We start from the raw sequence: 22,853 nt of genomic DNA on the forward strand, positions 1-22,853 counted from the left end.
CGATCTCATCTTAAGTGGCTGTATGTGCTTCTGTGCAATACCGATACCTCACCACCACGTCAATGATCCCTTCACGAATATGTGAGTCACCCCTGTGGTTTGCACTGATGCGTACCATTACAGAAGTTTGCTTTTGCATCTGTCTCTGATGAGAGTCTGGATGGTCCCTTTCGTCTTTGGGACTGAGAACTCAATGTCAGTTTTTCGAAAAATCTTTGCAATTTAGCCGTGACAGTAATATTTTTTTTAACTTTTATTTTGCCCTCTGTCCCACTCGGTTAAAACCCCACTTAATATTTACAAAATACAATTAAGTTGGTCAGCGGAAACATTGGAAACCTTTTCTTTTTTTTTTTTTGTAGTTAAATAAAGGTTCAAGAGAATTAATAAATCACAATATTCTTGATTTTGCAAAAATGCCCAATCTTGTTGGAAATGGGGTCACTGCGTGGGAGTGACCTATTCAAAAGGTACTAGGGGCTTTTGCCAGCCGAACTTAGCCCCGCCCACAATATTTGAGTCCGTTCCGTTGAGAAGCAAAGCCCTGTCCCAAATGGTGCACTTCATGGACTTTCGGTCTCGTGGACTTAAAATGGGCGTGCTCGCGGATTCGATGAGTCCATAGGCCTTCCCATTCATCATTGTAACGCTCTGAAGTGTGCTCAGCAGCGGATGGGAGGAGATTTCGCTCACGGACAATTGTTAACATGGCTGAGACGAAAATATTTAAGTGTAAGTATCATTACGTTTTTTGTTTTGTTTTTTCACCTAGGTGTACATTTTACCAGTTATTACCAACAGTTTATAAACATAATGGCCATTGACCAGTGGTTGATGTCTCAAACATTGGCTAATAATAGCGTGCTGAATAATACGATCGCATTATGATTCATTAAATATAGAACTAATATGTTCAGAATATGTTTTTCTCTTAATGTGTTTAGATCTTCACACACGCGAGAGATGACTTCCGGCACTTGTGCAGACCAAAGCGCCCGCGGCCTCAGATCACTTTGACGTGGCTGTGGTTACAAGTGGCAAAAACTATATAAATACTGTTAGTTTTCTCACACAAACCGCTCGTTTCGTGTCTTAGGCCATCAATGTGTACTTGCATTTACGAGTCATTAAATCATGTTTAATTTGGACTTCTCTGTGCATGCTCTTTGAGGTGGTGACCATAGACCTCCATTATATGACTGACCTAAAAATATCAAAATTGAAAATACTGTGGAAACAAAGATACCTACATCTTGGATGCCCTTGAGGTAAGATAAAACATAACAAAAATTTATTTCAAAGTGAACTATCCCTTTAAGTCGTTGCCTGACAGTGCCAGGAGAAAACAAGTCACTGCCTAGCCACAGTTTATTACAACACTAACTCTATATGAACTTAGAAAAAGTGACAAATGGACCTCCCAACCTTAAATCCAACGCAACTTTGATGTGAATGATGTTTTTTTTCTGCTCTGTATAACAGTTCTCGCTAATAACATGGGCTGTTAAACAGATTGTATACTAAAGACAGAGAATAAGAGTGCTGTGCATCAGGCTCTGGCTTTCTCAGCGCTGTCAAAATAAAAGTCACAACAACAAGTGCGGCTTACGTAACTTCAGATTTCTTAACGGCGTTGCAAATGCAACCAGGAAAATAGCTAGGCTAGTTCTCGGGGAACCACCCTGGTGTCTAGTTTCTAGTATTAGCCGGTGCAAAAACCCCTAATATGTACCATTTCGGCAGTAACATGCACATTACACTTTATGTGGGCCTAGGCTATATACATAATACTAATATGCACCCCTAAATAGGGTACGATTTGAAAGCTTTTGTACCTTACAAAAAGGAAATTAAATAACATAAATAATGAATACTTTGCCCATTAAGATCAGTTAAAGTTAATGTGAACTATAATAGTGCATCATGCAATGCAGGTTTGTGAAACTAGGAGGGTCACAGTGTGCTGTGGGAGGATTCACACATCAAATCAACACTTCTGCTGTGTGTTTAGCAGGCATTTTTCACATCAGACGCTGAACAACTGAAGAAAATGATTGTTTTGTTCTGTTTGTGCTGCTGGAGTCTAATCGGTAAGTTATTAAAACATGTTATGGCTTAATTCTTCTTTTCTCATATTAGAGTAATAAAGCTGCATACTGTTGAAATGAAATTATTTTCATCTGCTATTATGGACTAATCATGAATATTGGGAAATCTACTAACTTTGAATTCAGTCTCTGTTCAGAATTATAAACTGAAATAAAATGGAAATGAATTGAAATCTCATGATTTTTTAATTTTTCTTAATTTTCAAAAACATTTTTAATGGATTCACATCAGGTAGTGTTTATATGCACAATTAACTTGCATGTTCACGTATTTGTTTTTAATACATATATCATTTTACATTGATTTTCCAGATAATTTTAAAACAATTTAAAGATAAAGGATGTGTTGCAACATGCGGCTTCATCTTAAATCAAGGTTTAACTAATAACTCTGTTGTGCCAAACTTTAAACTGTGAAATAATCAGGTGTACATTTAAAACGAAATATATTTTTAAAAGTATTAATAATAATAAAACATTAAGCTCTATCTTTTTTTTCATAAATGATGCCGCCTATTAATTGAGACTGTAAATATATTTCCACAAACTGTAAGCGCTGCTGCGATGTTCAAGAGAATCAGTCTCTCTTTAACGGTAGCGGTTAGTAGTTTACAATATACACATATAAAGACAGTTGATATTTCAGGCTTTGTAAACCATCAGAAACCTTAAACTGTAAATTTGTTTGGTTCCACTTTATTTCGATAGTCCACTTTATACAGTTTACTAACTATAAGTAACTTTACAACGACATGACAACTAACTCTCATTAGAGTATTAGTAGACTGAATACTCTAATGAGAGTTAGTTGACATGTGCAGTAGTTGTAAAGTTACTTATAGTTAGTAAACTGTATAAAGCAAATGGAACCATTTGTTTTGTTCATCAGGTGTGTTTGGTGATTCAGTGTCAGTGATGGAGGGAGATTCTGTTACTCTAAACACTGATGATACTGAAATACAAGAAGATGAAGATATACTGTGGACATTTGGAGATGAAAACTCTCTGATAGCTAAAATTAAAAAAAAGAAGCAAATCTTCTCCACATTTGATGATGTTCCTGATGGGAGATTCAGAGACAGACTGAAGCTGGACGATCAAACTGGATCTCTGACCATCACACACACCACAACTGAACACACTGGAGTTTATAGACTACTGATAATTAGAGCAGAAAATTCATCAAAAACATTCAATGTTTCTGTCTATGGTGAGTAGAGATCATTTGTCCTTAAAATGTTTAATAATTTTATTGTTTAAGATAACAGACACATTCAGTGACCATGAACACACTAAACACTCACTCAACACAAAATGTATTACTATTCACTAATTCACAAGACCTAAAAAGGACAATTGTATTCACATTTCTCTTTTTTCTCAGCTCGTCTGCCTGTTCCTGTCATCATCAGTAACTCTTCACACTGTCCTTCATCTTCATCATCATCAAATTGTTCATTGGTGTGTTCATCATCAGTGTTGAGTGTGTGTGATGCGACTCTGTCCTGGTACGCAGGAATGAGTGTATTGTCCAGCATCAGTGTGTGTGATCTCAGCATCAGTCTCTCTCTACCTCTGGAGGTGGAATATCAGGATAAAAACACCTACAGCTGTGTGCTGAACAATCCCATCAGCAACCAGACCACACATCTGGACATCAACACACTCTGCACACACACATGTGCAGGTACACCACCACTCATCAGATATATGTGTGTGTGTGTGTGTGTGTGTTTACTGACCTGATCTCTGTCTTCTGTTGTAGATCACACTGATGCGTTCACTCTCTGTTTTCCTCTCCTTCAGGTCCTCCAGTGTCAGTGTTTCTGATAGTGTTGATCTCTGCTGGATCTCTGATGATTGTTGCTGGATTCGGGATCTTCTGGATCTGCAGGAAATGTAGAAATATTGACAAAGGCAAGTGTTATAGAGCTTTTAAACAAGTATTCTGACAAATAAAATAATACTTTGAAAATAGGCTTTAAACAAGTCAATTGATAACCCTATTTAATTAAAATGATTCTTAATTGTGCAACCGTTATATGAAACCAAACTAATATGTGTAGTTATTTTCTGCAGAACACTAATTTCGGAATTTGTGTCTATTGGGTATTATACTCAACGTCACTCTCACTCACACACAGCATCAACACTGAAAATGCACAATTCATAAATTCAGACATGTTTACTTTTCATTAAAAATTACTTAAAATAAAATACTTTTATTTAAAGTAAAAAATCTTTCATGCAGCTCGTGCTTAAATTAAAATCTAAATGAATGATGACTTTCGTTGTGCTTCTTCAGCCTAAAAGATGATTCATGTAAATGACTAAACACCAATTGTTTTACATGTAAATGTCTCTCTAAATGTTATGACAAACACGTTTGTTTAGTAAAAATATTTGTGTGGTAAAAGTTAAAATCAGCAGTGTTAGATTTTTATTTCTTTATGTTTGAAAGCCCTAATAATAATATAAATATTGTGAAGAACCAGTTTTAATATTGAATTTTGCAGGTTTTAATGCACCTATTCTTGTCCAACAGTTGAGACTTCTTCGGATGAGATCATTTACGCTGAGACGACATTCGACAAAAGAAGCTCCCAGAAATCGGTGAGATAATATATTGTTAATTTGTTGAGTATTTTTATCATTTCAGATGCGTTTGTTTCATCTGTATAATATGGAAGCCCATTTCCACCACACAATAAAGAAAAAATTCATTCCTAATCGCGACAACAACAAAAAACGAAATTATGAAATACTAAATCAAAATGTAGACAGTAAAATTCAAAATTTTGACTTAAAAAGTTGAAAATTATCACATACAATGTTGAAATAGTGACTTTTTGTTAAAATTACAGTATGACGTACTGATAGACTCAGTATGCCATAATTTTGATGACCCTCCTTAAAAATCTAGGGGTTGAGAACCTTAAACCAGTTCGGACCCCTGTCATCAATAATCACTGTGAATGGGTTGAGAATAACGAGAGACACAAGACAAAAAAACAATTGGACTTAATTTGATAAATGTAAAGGGAAAACTAACTATCCCTTATGTGCTGTTGTGGCTGTTTTCAGCCACTGTGGGGTATTTTTGAGTCTTAATTTGGCCATTACTTTTTCCGTGTTTCAGCAAATGGAAAGATTACTGTAGACAAATCTTATTTAGACACACATTTTGGTAAAATGCTTTGAAAATTTTAAAAAACTCAACAGTACACTGTGGGCAAATTCACTACCCTTTCGTAATGTCCGTGACTGAAAACAGCCACTAGTTTAAACTGATGATGTAAAAATGTATCAGATAAATATTTTTTTTTCAAAAAAAATTTTTTGTGCATAAATCAAAACTATTATTTATTTTTTATTTTTTTTCAATTTAACTCTTTAATTGCCAAATTTATAAATGATGTCGCTGATTTGGGGGAAAAAACACACAAACTTATGACACATGACTTATTTTCAATATAAAATGTGATTGTGGACTGGATTTATTTAAAAAAAAAAAATTTTTTACCTTTAATCACAGTCTTGGACATGTCAAAGATTAGAAACAACATCGGTTTTGATGCATTGTTAGTTTTTTTCTCCCTCATTTACTGTTCGTGGCTGTTTTTGCCCCATTGACTTCCATTATTACCACATTTTTGGATTGCAAAGCCATGACACCATAAAATCATGCATTTTTGATTGTTGGTGGTTTTCCTTGTTGTGAAGAGGTAAAATTTGTAATTTTTACTGTTGATAACCAGGTGGCACCATTAACCCTTTAGACAGGCCTGTGCAAAAAAAGCTTAGTTTCTGGCTTTTACATGGAGTTATATGGAGTATAATAGCATATTACAGTGTGTGAGAGAGAGAGAGTGAGTGAGAGAGTGTGGGAACTCACCTTGGTGCGTCTGAGAAAATCTAAATATGCACCTCAGATTTCACACCATCAAAAGGCAGCAGATGCACAAATCATTTGTTTTGGTTTACTCCATGTTGTTCTGAGAGCTGAGGTGCATATTTTGAGAAGGTGAGTTCCCACACTCTCTCTCTCTCTCACACACACACACACACACACACACACACACACACACACACACGTCACGGGTGATTGAACTGCCAATTAGCACGTCGCCTGTTAAAGTGAAAAAATAGAGAGAGACAAGGAACCGAAAAGAGAAACACACACGAGGCACCCCAAAAACACTCGAAACATCCCTGAGGACGTAACACTTTCAATGTCACAATTTTGACTTGTTGTGTCTTAACAATAATCTACCAGAGCTTTTTTTTTTTGACATGGTTGACATGGGCTTCCATATCGTAATGATCTATCACATAAATCCCGAAACACAACAGCACCATCAGATGTTTAAAAGTATTGTTACTTCGAATAAACTATATATCACATTATTTATTATTATTTCATGTTATGCATTTTTCACAGAAAGTTGAAGCGGATGATTGTGTGGATTATGCACCGATCGCGATGAGAAGATGATCAAACTTCAGTCTCTTTCAGTACAAGGCCCAGATTGAGAGTCAATGGTTGAGTTTTGGGATTGTGAGAACATTAATTTATAGACGAACTGATCTATAAATGAGCATACACCCCGGGACATTGTGTGAATGATTATTACCGTCGGGTGAAGTGTATCTTTTGATACTATTTTTTTTTTTGATACTATGTATTTTGTGATTTAACCTCACCTATACCATGTTTGGTCTCAATAAATTGGTACCTTGAAGATCGAAATGATCGTGTATATGCAGCCCAGTCTCATCCCAAGGCGTCATATACTGACGCTTTTGACATTTCGTCTACATCCAACACACATGGCACCCTTTAGCGTCAACATGAGACTCTATGGGCCAGAAGGCGCCCCCTAGTGGTCTAATGGAGCTTCATTCCCTGTTTACGGTTTCATTCCGTCACTTTTCATGTGTGATTGTGTTTAGATTAGTTGGATTCGTGATTTATAGTTAATAAACTTGTAATGCACAATATATATTTGGTTCTGAATCTCTGCTTGCAACAAAATTCAAGATTCTGACTACATGCTCTCTGAGATGTACTTTACTGTAAGAAAGTTCATTCACAAACATGGAAATTAACACTTCTTAATGTTAATGAATAATTAATTAGGCTATAACAAGATCCGATTCATTATTATTATTCATTTTCTTGAGCTGTCATGCCGCAGGGTCGTCCTAAAGAGGTTTAAAGAATGGATTAATAAAAAGATCTTCTAAGTTCTTCTAAGTAAAATCTTCTAAGTAAAAACTGCTAAGTTGGAGGCTCCATAACATTTCGTCTACTTGCAAGACCCAGCTTAAACATGGTGGTTTGATATGTATTTTCAATAATGTGGCTGCATGTGGCCTTATGTGTGTGCATCATATGCATATCCGTGATCTAGCAACTTTGTGCACATATAAATACGCAATATAAAATGAAACTTAACCTTATAACGCGAGGACTTTTAACAAATTGTGTTATTTTTTTACTTTTGCAGTGCAAAATGTGGATGAAACTAAAGGAACAGACACCTTGTGATCTCTATTTCTGTCAGTACAGGAATGTGGTTTGATTTGCTGGTTTGTGCATGAGAACATTTCAGCTGCTGGACGTGTGTGTGTTTGATGACAGTTTGTGATCGTCTCTCTCTCCGAGGTGTGAAAAGTGTGTCTGTGAATAGCGTGTGGTTGAAGGTGTTTTTCCATTCCTGCTCACATGAAACCATCTGACTTCTGCTCTGCAGAGAAACCTCTTTACAACACACTGGTGATACTGAACCCATTGGTGCTGATGTTTGACAAAAATGGTCTCAAATCAAACAGAGATATTGAAATATGATCATATATCCCTTGTGTGCATATGCATCGTGATCTTGTATACTCCTGCAGTGATTGTGCAGTAGCAGTGCTAGTTTCAGTCGTTTTCTCCAGATGCAACACTTCCTCCTTCTAAGAACTATTCTTGAAACCTTTTTTTCGAATAAAGGTCATCCTGTTTTTTCTGCCAATGTTTGGGTCAATATTTTAAGATTAAATGCAAGGTATGATTTACAGTACAATTTTTGTTTAATGGTTGTTAATATTACTTTTTTATCAGTTTTTAGGAGAAACTAACAAACACTGCTAACTGACTTTTTTTTTTTTTTTTTTTTTTTTTTTTTTTTAGAAGCATCTCCTGTCCACATGTGGTGTAAACTGTACAAAAACACTGTATAGGTAAAACAAAAAGGTCAAATCTCCAAAACTTAGATCCAGTAGTTTTGTTTGATGCTATGACACTGGTGGGTGTGGCCACACGTCAGCAGAAATCGCTCAAGGTGAAAGATAGAAAAACCCTTTGAGATTCGGATGATCATTTCTAACTTAACCCTCTGGGGTTGTTCGTTTCAGAGTCACACTCGGGGTGTTCGGGTCCAAATGGACCCAAAGGGCGGGATTCATATTTAAAAAAAAAAAAAAAAAATCATGATTTTTTTTTTTACTCGTTTTTTATAATACGTTTTTCTTTCTTTTTTGGTGTTTTGAGAAAATTTCAAAAAAATAAATAATTATATTAAATTATAATTAAATTATATTATTATATTATATTATTAAATAATAATTATATAATAAATATAATTATTATTAAATAATAATTATATTATTAATAATAATTATATTATTAATAATAATTATATTATTAATTATTATATTATTAATTATTATATTATTATATTAAATTATAATTAAATTATATTAAATCATTATAAATTATAATTATAAAAATTATAATTAGTATTAATGCAATAATTATGACAAAATTTCCCCCCATTGAACATAACAGAAAAAAAATATATATATTTTTTTAAAGCTATATTTCATTTTAGAGTCAAGCCTAGCTCATAAAAGCAATTTTTGAAATGAGATGGATGCCATCTGGTGGACAAACTGATCATTTTAAAAATGCAAAACACATGTATAATCTGAATTTTTTGGTGTGTTTGTGTATAAAAGTGTGTACGCACAAAAAAACTCAGTATTTTCACATTTTTGCCAATTTCCCATTCATTTTCCATGCGGGTCCATTTAGACCCGAACACCCCAAGTGTGACTACTTTTTTTACAACCACTTAGACTATTCACATCCTGTCCCCAATTTTTTTGGGTGTTCAAATATCAAATACCAACAAAGTCACCAAATTTCGGACCATTCCGAGGAAGCTGTGATTAAAAAAAAAAATTATTTAAATTCTTCGGGTCCATTTGGGCTGAACAACCCCAGAGGGTTAAACACTAAATTTAAACTACACACTATAACACTGCAAATAATAAAATGTTTAAAAATGTGTCTATTTTTTGTAAGTCGTTTAAATATTGCTGGCCCACTTTGGCTGAATGGGTTTGTGTTTGAGTGGGATTCAGGTAAAGTGGGCGACCTTTAACCTCAAGTTCATTAAATAGAGTGCCGAAGTGATGACGTCACTTTGTAGGACGACTCGGAAGCTAACGGCGAATGGGTTCCCTCCATCGAAAAGCAATGCATTTTGCCCATAGACTTTTGGAAAATCGCAAAAAATAAGATCTGTGTTTAACACAGAGTTGTGACCCTTACACGTTTTGTCTAGCAAGATAATCTTTACAAGTTAATCCAAAATGTATACATTTTGAAGCCTATATAAAGTTTTTAAAAAACGCAAGCAGACACAATAAAGTTTAAAAAACACAAGCAGGCTATAACTGTGTGTTCTATGTCATAGATCAAAACGTGAAAATATTTAGAGGTTTTGTTCACCACAGACCTTATTTCAGGCGATTTAGCAAAAAACCGGGAGTGCTAAAATGCTAACTCAATTCCGCGTTTTGGCCTACAGAGTGACGTCGGAACTTCGGCACTCTATAAATGGACATCTACTGGTCATTCAGATGTTTTATTTGTTAGCCTATTTGATGTTGTATATGTGTTGTACTCACAGTTTAATGTTGCAGAGGTCTTTTTCATTACTATTCAGAGGCTCAAATCTCATCAAATTGAAAGTCAACACAAACATAATGGTGTAGTTCATCTAGCAGCCTCTGTATAGAGCGCCATCTAGTGTTCAAAATAAGACATCACATCAGGAACAATAATCTCCTTTAAAGTGATACTTCACCCAAAAATGAAATTTCTGTCCTCATTTAGGCTACTCACCCTCAAGTTGTTGCAAACCTGTGTGAGTTTCTCTCTTCTGCTGAACACAAAGGAAGATATTTTGAAGAATGATTGGAACCAAACAGTTGATGGACCCCATTGACTTCCATAGTAGAAAAAAAAATACTATGGGAATCAATGGTGCCGTACAACTGTTTGCTTCCAATCGTCCTTCAGTTCCAACCAAAGAGTGCAACGGGGCTGGAAAACCCAGTTGATCCCAGTAGAGGTTGGTTATTTGTGCAATTTAGCAATTTATTTACTGTCAGATTGATCTCAAAATACTGAAGTGTATTTTAACATTCCTAACTAAATTACACTTACTAATGGCAGGAACACTGAAGCTCTTTATAACTCTGATGATCTGTAGTTTGTGATTCTGGTGTGTGTGTGATGGTCAGAGATCCAGTCTGATGATCCAACTTCAGTCTTTCACTCTCAGACAAACATGTCTCATGATCTTAATGCACATTCAACACACATCCTAATGTCTAAGCATCACAGGACAATCTCTAGAATTTGATAGTGTTACATTTAACTAAATTGATATAAAATTATTCATTTTTTAAAACAAAAGAATAAATACTAAACTTGTGAATGGCAGTGTTAAATATAATCGTGTTTCAAACTTTTTCCTGTCTCTGTGTGAAACGGTTCCTCATCACGTTTATGTAGATTAAAGTTCAAAGCTGTTCATACAGAAGCAGGACCGGAAGAAACTCTTTACCTACACACTCTCACACACTAAATGTCTGCTCTCTCATGCACAAGATGATTGTCCACCCAACTGATCAAACCACATCGCTAAAGAAAAAGAAAACCCTGCAAGATGAACGTCAGTAAAACTGACACAATAAGATCAGACACTTTTTTTTCATTAGTGATTTTGTAATCACAAGAGTTATACTTTTGGCCATGTAACAGAGTCACAACTATACTTTTTCAAAGTTGTTAAATGATAAACATAAATAATATTTCACACATTAAGAACAGTTAATAACATCCAGATGAAGTTTAACATTATGGAAATAGTGAAACTAGGCGGGTCAAACTGTGTTGTGGGAGGATACACACACAATCACATATAGACTGAGTGTTTCCAGCAGATAGTTTCATCACACGCTGACCTACTGGAGATATGTTTAACATGTTTTTCACATTCGTTTTATTCTGTTTGTGCTGGTGCCGTTTGATTGGTAAGTCATAAACACATTTTTATGGTTTAATTGCTTTTTTTCATTTCAGAGTAATACAGTGTCTGCTATGCTAGGAAAAAAGGTACAAAAAGCTGTCAGATACAGTAATATAATCATTTAGGTACTAATATATACCTTTAAGATACTAATAAGCATCCTTTAGGGATTAATAAGTGAAAGGGGCTCTTTGCAGTCACAAGTTTTGTACCTTTTTTTCTGACAGTATCCGTTCAGATTAGATTATTTTCATCAGCCGTTATGTGTGAAATTAATCATAAATATTGTGAAATCTACGGACTTTGAATTTTGTCTTTGTTCAGAATTGTAACTGAAATATTCAGATCTGGGAAGGTCATAAAATAATTGCCTCTATTTATTTTTATTTTTTTAAATACATCTAGACATTTCATAAAAATGCATTAGTCAAAATGCGCAAGTCTTTTTTTATTTAAAATAAAGTATTGAAATATCCAACACAATACAATTGTACAGTACTTTAAATTTTTTGTAATTATTTACATTTATTTTGAATAAATTATGTAACCAGATTTGATTTAACATAGATTAAATATTAAGGATCTGCTGCACCATATGTATTACACTTTCATTTATATTAAATCACAATTACAGACTTACATTAAAACCATCATTTTGATCCAGGTTTTACTTAAAATATATTTTCATTACACAAGCTGTTTTCTCTCTCTGCTTAATTCTCAGATATTTTACACATTTATTTCCTTTATTAAGAGCTACTGATATAAAAGATTAGTCTCTGGTAGTCAAAAAGGAAATTGAATAATAACATTGTCGATGTTTAATTATAATGTTGGACGAAATGAACCATAAATGAAAGTTTTATTCACAGATTAATTTCCTAATCCCTGATTTGTTAATCTGAGTTTAGCATTAAGTGATGCAACAAACTGTCTGTTCATAATTCTCACTTTTTAGTTTTGTGTTTCTGCTGATAGTCTGAATGTTCTCAACTTTACATGTAAAAGATAAAATCTTCAGCTGATTTCAGGCTTTTGTAAACCATCAGAAACATTAATCTGTGTAAATCTGTGTGTTCATCAGGTGTGTTTGGTGATTCAGTGTCAGTGATGGAGGGAGATTCTGTTACTCTAAACACTGATGTTACTGAAATACATGAACGTGAAAATATACGGTGGTTTTTTGGAGATGAAAACTCTGTGATAGCCAAAATTAAAAAGAAGAAGCAAATCTTCTCCACATATGATGATGTTCCTGATGGGAGATTCAGAGACAGACTGAAGCTGGACGATCAAACTGGATCTCTGACCATCACACACACCACAACTGAACACACTGGAGTTTATACACTAGAGATAAGTGGACTGAAACTGACATCAAAAACATTCAGTGTTTCTGTCTATGGTGAATAGAGATCATTTATCCAAACATTCACATATTCTATTATTTTACTGAAACTACTAAGATTGTTATAATGTGTAGGCTATTTACTAAACATTCACTTCACATTTTTAATTAAACGCATTAAACCACATATTTTTATTCTCTCATGTTTCTCAGCTCGTCTGCCTGTTCCTGTCATCATCAGTAACTCTTCACGATGTTCTTCAAATTGTTCATTGGTGTGTTCATCATCAGTGTTGAGTGTGTGTGATGCGACTCTGTCCTGGTACGCAGGAATGAGTGTATTGTCCAGCATCAGTGTGTGTGATCTCAGCATCAGTCTCTCTCTACCTCTGGAGGTGGAATATCAGGATAAAAACACCTACAGCTGTGTGCTGAACAATCCCATCAGCAACCAGACCACACATCTGGACATCAACACACACTGCAGACACACATGTGCAGGTACACCACCACTCATCATATTAGTTGATATTAACGTTTATTGACTGACCTGATCTCAGTTTGATGTTTTTATTCCTCAGACTCTGTCCACTGTTGTGGTTCTACTGAAGCTGTGATCCGATTGGTCCTCTCTGCTCTAGTGGGCGTGGCTACTGTCATTCTTCTGGTTTATGACATCAGATCCAGAAGAGCTGAACAAGATCAAGCACATATTCAATAACAAGATCAAGCACACATGCAAACAAACAGCAGAAGAACGTCATTGATTCACACTTTCATTCTCAGATTAACATGCATGAGTCTCTAGACCTTCAGCAACTTTACAAACCACATCCTGATTCATACACTGCATTCATATGTCCAAGAGATCATTACACATTTTCACAAACCCTTAAAGCTCTGATGAAGATCATCAATGGGAAATTAATTATATTATTTTAATTAAAAACATTGCATTGATTTACAGACAATATTTACAGTTTAAATACACTGGGATTATTATAATAATATCAACGTCTTTGGTTTTGCATGCAGGACAAATCAAACCTGCAGTAAGTCTTTCACCATCGTGAGATTGTACTCAATAAACCTCTAGAAATGTCTTTAGTCAGATCATAAACAACAGAAAAAGAAAACTGTGTAAAATTACTGCATGCATGTTGACATTGACACCTGTAATAATAAAGCACCTCAGACGAAACTGAGTACATGAATGTATAAAATGTGTTTTTTTCTAACGTAATATAAAACTATTCATTTCTAAAATAAAGGATAATAACTTTAACAAGCTAAATTATTGAATGGCAGTGTTGTGTGATCATTGTGTGTGTATTGCTTTTCTCCCTCAGTTTCTCAACATGTTTGTGTAGATTAAAAATCAGGACAGGAAGACGCTCTTCACCTTCAAACTAAACACACACACACCAGCTCTGATGGCCATTTTCTTACCTAAGATGTGTGTGTCCAACAGATCAAACAACATTTCTGAAGAAAACCGACCGACTTCAGTTTCAGTCTGACTCGAACATCAATAAAACTGCAGATCACACACTTTTAACTCACATTTTCCCTTTATGTATATATGATTAAAATTGAGAACTGAATAAATAAACAACAATTTTAAAATAACTAGTTTTTATTTTACCATGAATAGTAATTAATCCAATATTCAGACAATATTCTTGTATTTTTAAATATTTAACACAGTCAGGAAAGTGAAATTTGAATGCATCATTTTAAATCTATTAAAACAATTATAAAACTTGGAATAACTCAGTTTCAATCGGCTTTGGAAAGACGAGGATCTGCTCATAATGTGGAACAGTAAATAACAACGAGATTCACTCACAGTATCTACATCATTCATTCCTGCCGCAGTGCATGCTGGGAAATTAAAAAAAAAATTATAATTTGTGTGTGTGCATGTGTTTGTGTGTGTTATCATAAACAACAGAAAAAGAAAACTGTGTGTGTGTAATAGGAGGGTCACACTCTGGTGAGGGAGGACTTGCTCAGACGCCACATTACATCTGTTGTGTTTGTTTAGATCAGTTTTGCTCGTGTTCTCTTTCATAGGTTCACTCTACGCTGCGGTCGAGTTCGCTCATGATTATTTGTGCCCCAGCCCGGGAGCACGCGATTCTGTTTCTTTCGGGCTGGAGGACGCCATCTTTACCGCAGCTTCCGACTCCGAGGATTTTGGGCCTGCTCTCGTCGATGACGTTATCCCGCCTAGCGGCCAGGAAACGCGGCCTACCGCGGCCTACTCTGAGCTTGTGGATGTGCTTTTGCGCGCCACGGAGAAACTCGCGATCGACTGGCCTGACGAGCCCCGCGAATCGCAGTCCTCCAAACTCGACGAGAGGTTTTTCAGTGGCCCCAATTCTAGGCCCCAACGGAGAAAATTGCCGTTTTTCAACGATCTGTATCGGGAGATTTCCAGATCCTGGAAGCAGCCTTTCTCTTCGCGTCTCACTAATGCGTCAGCTGCTGATTTCACCAACCTCGTGGGTTCTGTGGTACAGGGCTACTCTGCCATTCCGGCGATCGAGGATACTTTGGCCAGCCATCTTGCTCCATCGTCGGCGCCATCTTGGAGGGCACGTCCTCTCCTTCCATCGAAGGCATGTAGAACCTCTTCCTCTCTCATCGGGAAATCCTACATAGCGGCTGGTCAGGCAGGCATGACCCTTCACACTATGGCCATCCTTCAGGCCTACCAGGCCGATATCCTTAAAGAGATGGATGAGGGTAGTGGTGTCACTCCTGAGGCTGTGAAGGATCTGCGTAAGGCCACGGATTTGGCCTTGAGGGCCACCAAACATACCGCACGTGCGGTGGGCCGCTCTATGGCTGGCGCGGTTGCTGCGGAACGCCACTTATGGCTCAACCTCACTGAAATTCGCGATAGAGATAAGGTTTTCCTCCTCAACGCCCCTATCTCTCAGTCAGGTCTGTTTGGGGAGGCGGTCAATACAGTGGTCGAGAAATTCCGTTCCTCCAAGTCTCAATCCGCCGCTTTTAAGCAGTTCATGCCCAGGAGAGTTAGGGAATCCCCCCCTCCCTCCCCTGCCCGAAGACCTAGAGAACGTTTTTCTCAGGGAGCGGAGTCCTCTTTCAGGAGGAGTGACCCAGCGCGTCCCCCACCTCCCACGGTTTGGGGAGCCAGCGGTCGCCCGTTCCCCCGTCAGCGACCTCACAAACGTGTGCAGCTGAAGCGATCCGACAAGCCGCCCGCTCCAGCTGCCTCGTCCCGCTCCTGACCCTTTGGTCGGGAAAAGGAGAGCTCCTCCACAGGCACGAGGTTGGGACAGACCACGCAAGCGTTTCTGTCCACCTCCAACCAGCTCTCCTTTTCTTACCCTGTCTCCTTCGCCACCCTGGGTGTTTCGAAGAGCAGGCCATATTTCACCGCTTCTACGCAGCCCGGTGCGAGAGGAAGGAGACACCATGGGTTTTCTCCCCTCTCCCCCGACACTCTCTTTGACTGCCGGTCACGTCCTCAGAAACGCTCTTCCTTTTTCTCTGGAGCAGGCAGGCCCGGTCACCCAGACCTCAGCATTAGCACCTCTCATCGCGTGTCAGGACGCCAAGGGCTCTCCTGCACGGCCAACCTTGCAACTCCACGACCTTCAGCACGACACCCTCACTCAGGTATGTCATATGCATTGCAACACCCCTCTTCCTCTTTCACATTTCTTTCCAGAATGGGAGTGGTTACAAGGGGTATCGCCGTGGATTCTTCGCACAGTTCGGTTCGGCTACACTCTCCAGTTTTGCCGCAACCCCCCTCGGTTCAACGGGATTTTACTGTAGTCAACAGCGCCACTCAGGCTTCTGTGCTACAGCGGGAAATTTCTTCCCTCCTTCTCAAAGGGGCTATAGAGGAGGTTCCTGCGGAGGAAACCGAACAAGGCTTCTACAGCCGTTATTTCCTGGTTCCGAAGAAAGGCGGCGGCTTGCGTCCCATTCTAGACCTCCGCAGACTAAATTTCGCCCTCTTCAGGGGGAAATTCAAGATGTTGACGTTGAAAGCCATCATCTCTCAGATTTGACCAGGAGATTGGTTCGTGACAATAGACCTCAAGGATGCCTATTTTCACATCCAGGTCGTGCGGCGTCACAGAAAGTTCCTCAGGTTCGCCTTTGGAGGGAGGGCATTCCAGTACAAGGTCCTCCCCTTTGGCCTTGCCCTGGCACCGAGAACGTTCACGAAATGCGTGGATGCAGCACTGGCCCCCTTGCGGCTCCAGGGCATCCGCATTCTCAATTATCTGGATGACTGGCTCATTCTAGCCCAGTCCAGGGAGTTGGTTACCCACCACAGGGACACTGTTCTCCGCCATATTCAGTCTCTCGGCATGAGGTTGAACGTGGAGAAGAGTGTTCTTATTCCAGCTCAGCACACAGTCTTCCTGGGTGTGCACATGGATTCCGTTCGTATGCAGGCCCGTTTGGCTCCTGCACGGATTTGCAGTTTGATGACATGTTTGGCCCGTTTTTCGCTTGGCCATCATGTCTCTGTGGGCACTTGCCGCAGGCTTCTGGGCTTAATGGCCGCAGCCTCCCCTGTGCTACCCCTGGGTCTGCTCCACATGAGACCCTTCCTGTGGTGGATGAAGCTCTCAGGCATCCGGCCCACTGGGTCAGCCTTTCGCCTGTTGAGGGTGTTGGGCAGTTGCTCTCGCGCCCTGTCGATTTGGCGGGACCATCTCTTTCTTCAGAAAGGGGTCAGCATGGGAACGGTATTCCGTCGCCAGATGCTTACGACGGATGCCTCTCTAACCGGTTGGAGAGCAGTTTTCGAGGGCAGGCCAGCATGTGGGGTCTGGACGGGCGAGACCCTCGCTTGGCACATAAACTGCTTAGAACTGAGAGCCGTCTTCCTGGCTTTGCGTCATTTCCTCCCTTTTCTAAAGGGTCACCATGTCATTGTCAGGACGGACAACATGGCGGTAGTTTCCCATGTAAACCGGCAAGGAGGTTCTCGATCTTGCACCCTGGACAGGCATGCGCGTCATCTTCTATTATGGTCTCAGAGCAGGTTCCTTTCTCTGAGAGCGGTCCATGTCCCAGGGGTTCTGAACCTCGCAGCGGATTTTCTATCGAGGCAGAAACTCCAGTCGGGGGATTGGATGTTGAACCGTCAGACAGTTTCCCTGATCTGGGAGGTGTTCGGGAAAGTGGAGGTGGACCTCTTTGCCTCGCAGGATTCTTCCCAGTGCCCGCTCTGGTTCTCTCTGAATCCTCCAGCTCCGTTGGGATTAGATGCATTTGCCCACCCTTGGCCAATGCAGAAACTCTACGCCTTCCCGCCCATCAAACTGATCCAGGCGGTCCTGGCCAGAGTGAGGGAGAGCGGAGTCCGCCTCCTTCTAGTAGCCCCATTCTGGCCGTCTCAGCCATGGTTTTCGGAGTTAATTCCTCTGCTGGAATCGCCTCCCTGGAAGATTCCAGTCAGAGAGGATCTGCTTTCCCAACTTCAGGGCAGGATTTGGCATCCTCGCCCGGACATGTGGAAGCTGTACGTTTGGCTGATCAGGAATCGTCGACATTAGGCTTGGATCTCCCGACTGACGTTCAGGAGACCATAGCTAGTGCTAGAGCTCTTTCTACAAGGAGACTGTATTCTTCCAAATGAAAGGTTTTCGCGTCTTGGTGCTTGGCACGTGATAGGAACCCAGTTAACTGCGCTGTCGCTTCAGTGTTGGAGTTCCTGCAAGAGAGGTTTTCCTCCGGGGCGGCGGCTACCACCCTCAGGGTCTATGTTGCAGCCATTGCGGCACATAGAGAGTCAGACGAGATTCCTTTGGGTAAACTGAGGTTAGTTTCGGCCTTCATGCGTGGGGTTAGGCGCCTGAAACCAGTTCGCTCCCCTAGAGTTTCCTCTTGGGATCTTTCTGTCGTCTTGGAGGGTTTAAAGGAGGCCCCCTTTGAACCCTTAGAGTCAGCTCCAGATCGGATTCTGACTCTTAAGGTGTCACTTTTGTTGGCTTTGTCTTCTTTAAAGCGGGTAGGGGACTTGCAGGCTCTTTCTGTTAGCGAGTCATGCTTAGACTTTGCTCCCGGGTTAGTCAAAGTTTCCTTGAGACCTAGGCCAGGCTATGTTCCTAAGGTTCTCTCCACAGCGTTCCGCTCTCAGGTTGTTAGCCTTAACGCTTTCCACCCTCCGCCTTTTTCCTCTGAGGAGGATAGGAAGCTTAATCTGCTCTGCCCAGTTCGGTCTTTGAAGTTTTATGTAGACCGCTCCAGCTGTTGGAGGAAATCTAACCAGCTTCTGGTTTGTTTTGGTGCTGGCCGCCGTGGGCTTGCTGCATCGAAACAGAGGATTTCTCATTGGGTCACAGAGGCGATATCGATTGCCTACCAGGCGCGTGGTTTGCCTTCGCCACTTGGCATTAGAGCGCATTCCACCAGGAGTGTGGCATCCTCTCAAGCTCTTTTCAGGGGAGCTCTCTTAGAGGACATTTGTGTTGCGGCCGGATGGTCCTCTCCGCACACTTTTGTACGTTTCTACAATTTGGATCTTGACATGACCCTGGGTTCCCAGATTCTTTCTGTTTGAACCGTTTGTAGTCATTATTTTTCGATACCAATCATTACAGCGCTCTTTGCTTGGCGAGTTTGGTATCCCGTTCCCACTGCGCTATCCGCAGCGTTGAGTGAACCTATGAAAGAGAACGTCTCTGGTTACTTACGTAACCTATGTTCTCTGAATAGGGAACGAGACGCTGCGTTAGCGGCCAAGCTCCTCGCGCTGCTGACAGTCTTCTTTTCGGCACAGAAATCTGAGGGGAAGATGGCGCACGCGCGTATATGATTATGCGACGTAATTGCGTCGGGGCGGGGCCAGATTGCGCGAGCGCCATCAGCCAATGAATTGGCGTGATTCTATTGGGCTTCAGACAATCGGCATATTCAGAGAATATCCCACTGCGCTATCCGCAGCGTCTCGTTCCCTATTCAGAGAACATAGGTTACGTAAGTAACCAGAGACGTTTTGACATCAGGAAATGTTTCACGTGTTTGTTTTGTTCTGTTTGTGCTTCTGCCGTCTGATCGGTAAGTTATAAATATTCATATCTCAGAGTAATAAACTCCTGCTGCAGTTCACATTAGATTATTTTCATCTGCCGTGATCAAATCTCTCTTGTTGTTTCTGATATTTTAATTTAAACGATTACAAATGCAAATCCGAAATAAAAAAATTATAATAATAATTTCAATAATTTTAAATACTTCTGCAGAAAATCATAAACAACTACAATAGTCAAATTTAGTAATAAAAATGTGTTAAATATATTCAGCATATTTAACCCTTGTGCTGCATTAGATTTTTAACACCGTTGAGTGCATTAAGGGCCAAAAATGGCCACATATTAAACACTGCCTAAAATATTATATATTTTTATTATTTTCCACTTTTACCAAGTTAAATCTTTTAACCAGCATCAGTCCTCATCATAACTACCAAAAATGTATTCAATTTCAGGATTTTAACCCTTTAATTACCAGTTTTGGTGGCGAAACCATCGATTTGTATAAGAGGAAAAAACACAAAAATTCCATTATTTTCAATAAACTAAATGCAAAGAGAAAACTTTAGATTTGGATTATCACAGTCTTGAATATGTCAAAGATTAGCAACATTATTTCTGGTGCATTTAAAGATTTTGTGTTATGCCAGATTTAAAAAAAAAAAAAAAAAACCGACACTTAGCGCGTTAAAGACCAAAAATGGCCACATATTAAATATTGCCTAAAATATTATATATTATTATTATTTTCCACTTTTACCAAGTTAAATCTTTTAATCAGCATCAGTCCTCATCATAACTACCAAAAATTTAATCAATTTCAGGATTTTAACCCTTTAATTACCAGTTTTGGTGGCGAAACCATCGATTAGTATAAGAGTAAAAAACACAAAAATTCAATTATTTTCAGTAAACTAAATGCAAAGAGAAACCCTTGACTTTGGATTATCACAGTTTTGAATATGCCATGAACATGAATTGTTACTTTTTCTCTAAAAAAAAAAAAAAGTATTCTATAAACATAAAACATATCAAAACTTCAAAACAAAATGGGGTCATTCTTTAGCTCATTTGCAGGAGCTGCAGAATTGCAATGCATGCTCCTTACAGATGTAATCACCATCAATCGGCTGCGAACAAAATGGGTTTGCAGTCGTTCACAAATTTTCTCCACTCTGTTCGATTACTAGCAGCTCTTCGCATCTCGTCAGCTGTTGGTGGCATGTTGATTAGTTTGCCGATGTATGTATGGTATAATGTGCGTGGCTTTCCTCGGCTTCGTTTGCCATGTCGTTCTTTGGGTGCATATAACACATATTTGTTAATTTGGTCATTTGGGTCTCTTCTAAGTGATTGGCCGACAAAGCATAGCTACCTTGGATTTGAAGGATAAGCTGGTTCTTTTCGACGGCTTTGTATACAGCTTGGTTACTTATTCGATCCATCTTCTTTATGCCAAGATTCTGTAGCAACTGGTGGCGAAGCTGTTGAGTGAGTTTTGCATTTTCTGGTTGATAATCCAACTTTCGCAGCGGAGGATGGAAATGCACGCTGCTTCAAAGATGTTTAGTTTGAGTTTGATTGGAAGAGTTTTTGACAGAAATACATCCTTCATTTTCCAGAATGGTCCCCACACTTGTCCTTTTCGTGCTCTGATGTCTGTTTCGCTCGATGCAATGGCAGAGCCAAGATAATTGAAGTCTTTTGTCCATTCGAGTTTTTGTCCGTCGAGTTCGATGAATTGATATAGGTGGATTGGCGTCTCTGGCCCGGCAAGTTCTTGGTTGCTTCCGTCTTTTTAATGTTTTCCTCAAGACCCACTCGTTTTGCCCACTTTGTTGTTGTTTGAAGTTGAGCTTTACAGAAATGCCACATTTTGAGCAGGTGGTGGACTGAAGGACTGAAACTAGGACTGAAACTGCACCCCCTCCTCCTCTTGTCATGGGTGTCTGCAGACCCACTAGCTTTTCTTCATCTTGTTGAGTTTAAAATTGCTGCACCAAAGATGTGCATACCTTTATAACTTTTGCATCAACCACACTTGTATGAAAGGCAGACTTCGTTATTATTGTCTATTATTGTCCAAGGACTGACTGCATGGCTGTGTTTGTGCCTCTTCATACGTGCAAAGTTATCAATTAACTTTGAAACATAGACTGCTAAAAAAGATGTCAAAGATGCGTAAAATTCAAAAGATTCATGTTTGTGCGTAAAATATGCATGAATCAAACCGAAAGAAAACAATGCAGTGAGAAGCGCTTTCTCTAGCTATAAGCGCACACACTCACGCACGCACACACACACACACACAGAGAGAGAGAGGGGGGGGGGGGGGGCACAGATAGAGAGAGTAAACAGAAAGGGTAAAATATGACCTTTAGGATATTGTGATTTGCCACTCACACAAACACCATGTATTATATTTAGGCCCTACACACACACACACTTTTGTCAACACACACACACATTGCTCTCAGACATCCACACATACTCCGAAACATAATTTTAGATCATTGAGCCATTAAAATGCGTCATAACACACTCCATACTGCCCCTAGTGGAAACCAGGAAAATAAGGTGCATTTCCACCCATAGGGAATACAGATGTAGTGACATCATCTGGTGGAATACACTATATAATGCAAATATAATGCTTTTGCTTCAAAATGAAAGGATGTTTGAGCAAAAATCATGTTTCATGTATTACTGACAGCCTCGGATTTAAACAACGTTTTAATGGGTTTCAATGGGCCATTTTTGGTCTTTATGGTACTGAGTGTTACTATTTGATCTACACAGTGTGTGTTATACATATTTTGCAAATTTGGATCACATTTTTTACATTTATCCAAAAAGTCACAATTTTGCCAAATTACATATCATTTGCATTAAAACAGCCAAAATGGTCAAAGAAATTAAACTGCAAAAGACCAAAAATGTCCCTAATGCAGCATAAGGGTTAATGTTGTAGAGGTCTTTTTCATCACTA

General features: G+C 39.1%; 2 protein-coding genes and 1 long non-coding RNA gene across 3 annotated transcripts in view; 2 read left to right on the forward strand and 1 right to left on the reverse strand.

Annotated features, from left to right (window-relative positions):
- Positions 1–22,853, reverse strand: part of LOC120486601 (uncharacterized) — a 147,053-nt gene that overhangs the window by 44,087 nt on the left and 80,113 nt on the right. The window lies entirely within an intron of this gene.
- On the forward strand, positions 1,814–14,060 carry LOC148995742 (uncharacterized). Its single transcript, XM_089121727.1, has 4 exons — positions 1,814–2,090; positions 2,998–3,318; positions 3,493–3,795; positions 13,409–14,060. Exons 1-4 carry the CDS (start codon positions 2,051–2,053, stop codon positions 13,546–13,548), a joined length of 804 nt encoding a protein of 267 aa, XP_088977853.1. The 5' UTR covers positions 1,814–2,050; the 3' UTR covers positions 13,549–14,060.
- On the forward strand, positions 4,460–7,260 carry LOC148995743 (uncharacterized). The gene is made up of 2 exons (XR_016147001.1): positions 4,460–4,721; positions 6,550–7,260. It is a non-coding gene; the product is annotated as an uncharacterized LOC148995743 (long non-coding RNA).

The sequence above is a fragment of the Pimephales promelas genome, chromosome 2, assembly GCF_988280905.1.
Source record: "Pimephales promelas chromosome 2, fPimPro1.hap1.1, whole genome shotgun sequence".
NCBI lineage: Eukaryota > Metazoa > Chordata > Actinopteri > Cypriniformes > Leuciscidae > Pimephales > Pimephales promelas.

What these genes read in the sequence shown, in the direction of transcription:
- LOC148995742 (XM_089121727.1), top strand. Translation starts at nt 2,051, where the DNA reads ATGATTGTTTTGTTCTGTTTGTGCTGCTGGAGTCTAATCG. An exon ending in GTGCTGCTGGAGTCTAATCG is followed by an intron (nt 2,091 to 2,997) that starts GTAAGTTATTAA and finishes TTTGTTCATCAG; the next exon opens with GTGTGTTTGGTGATTCAGTG. An exon ending in CTGCACACACACATGTGCAG is followed by an intron (nt 3,796 to 13,408) that starts GTACACCACCAC and finishes TTTATTCCTCAG; the next exon opens with ACTCTGTCCACTGTTGTGGT.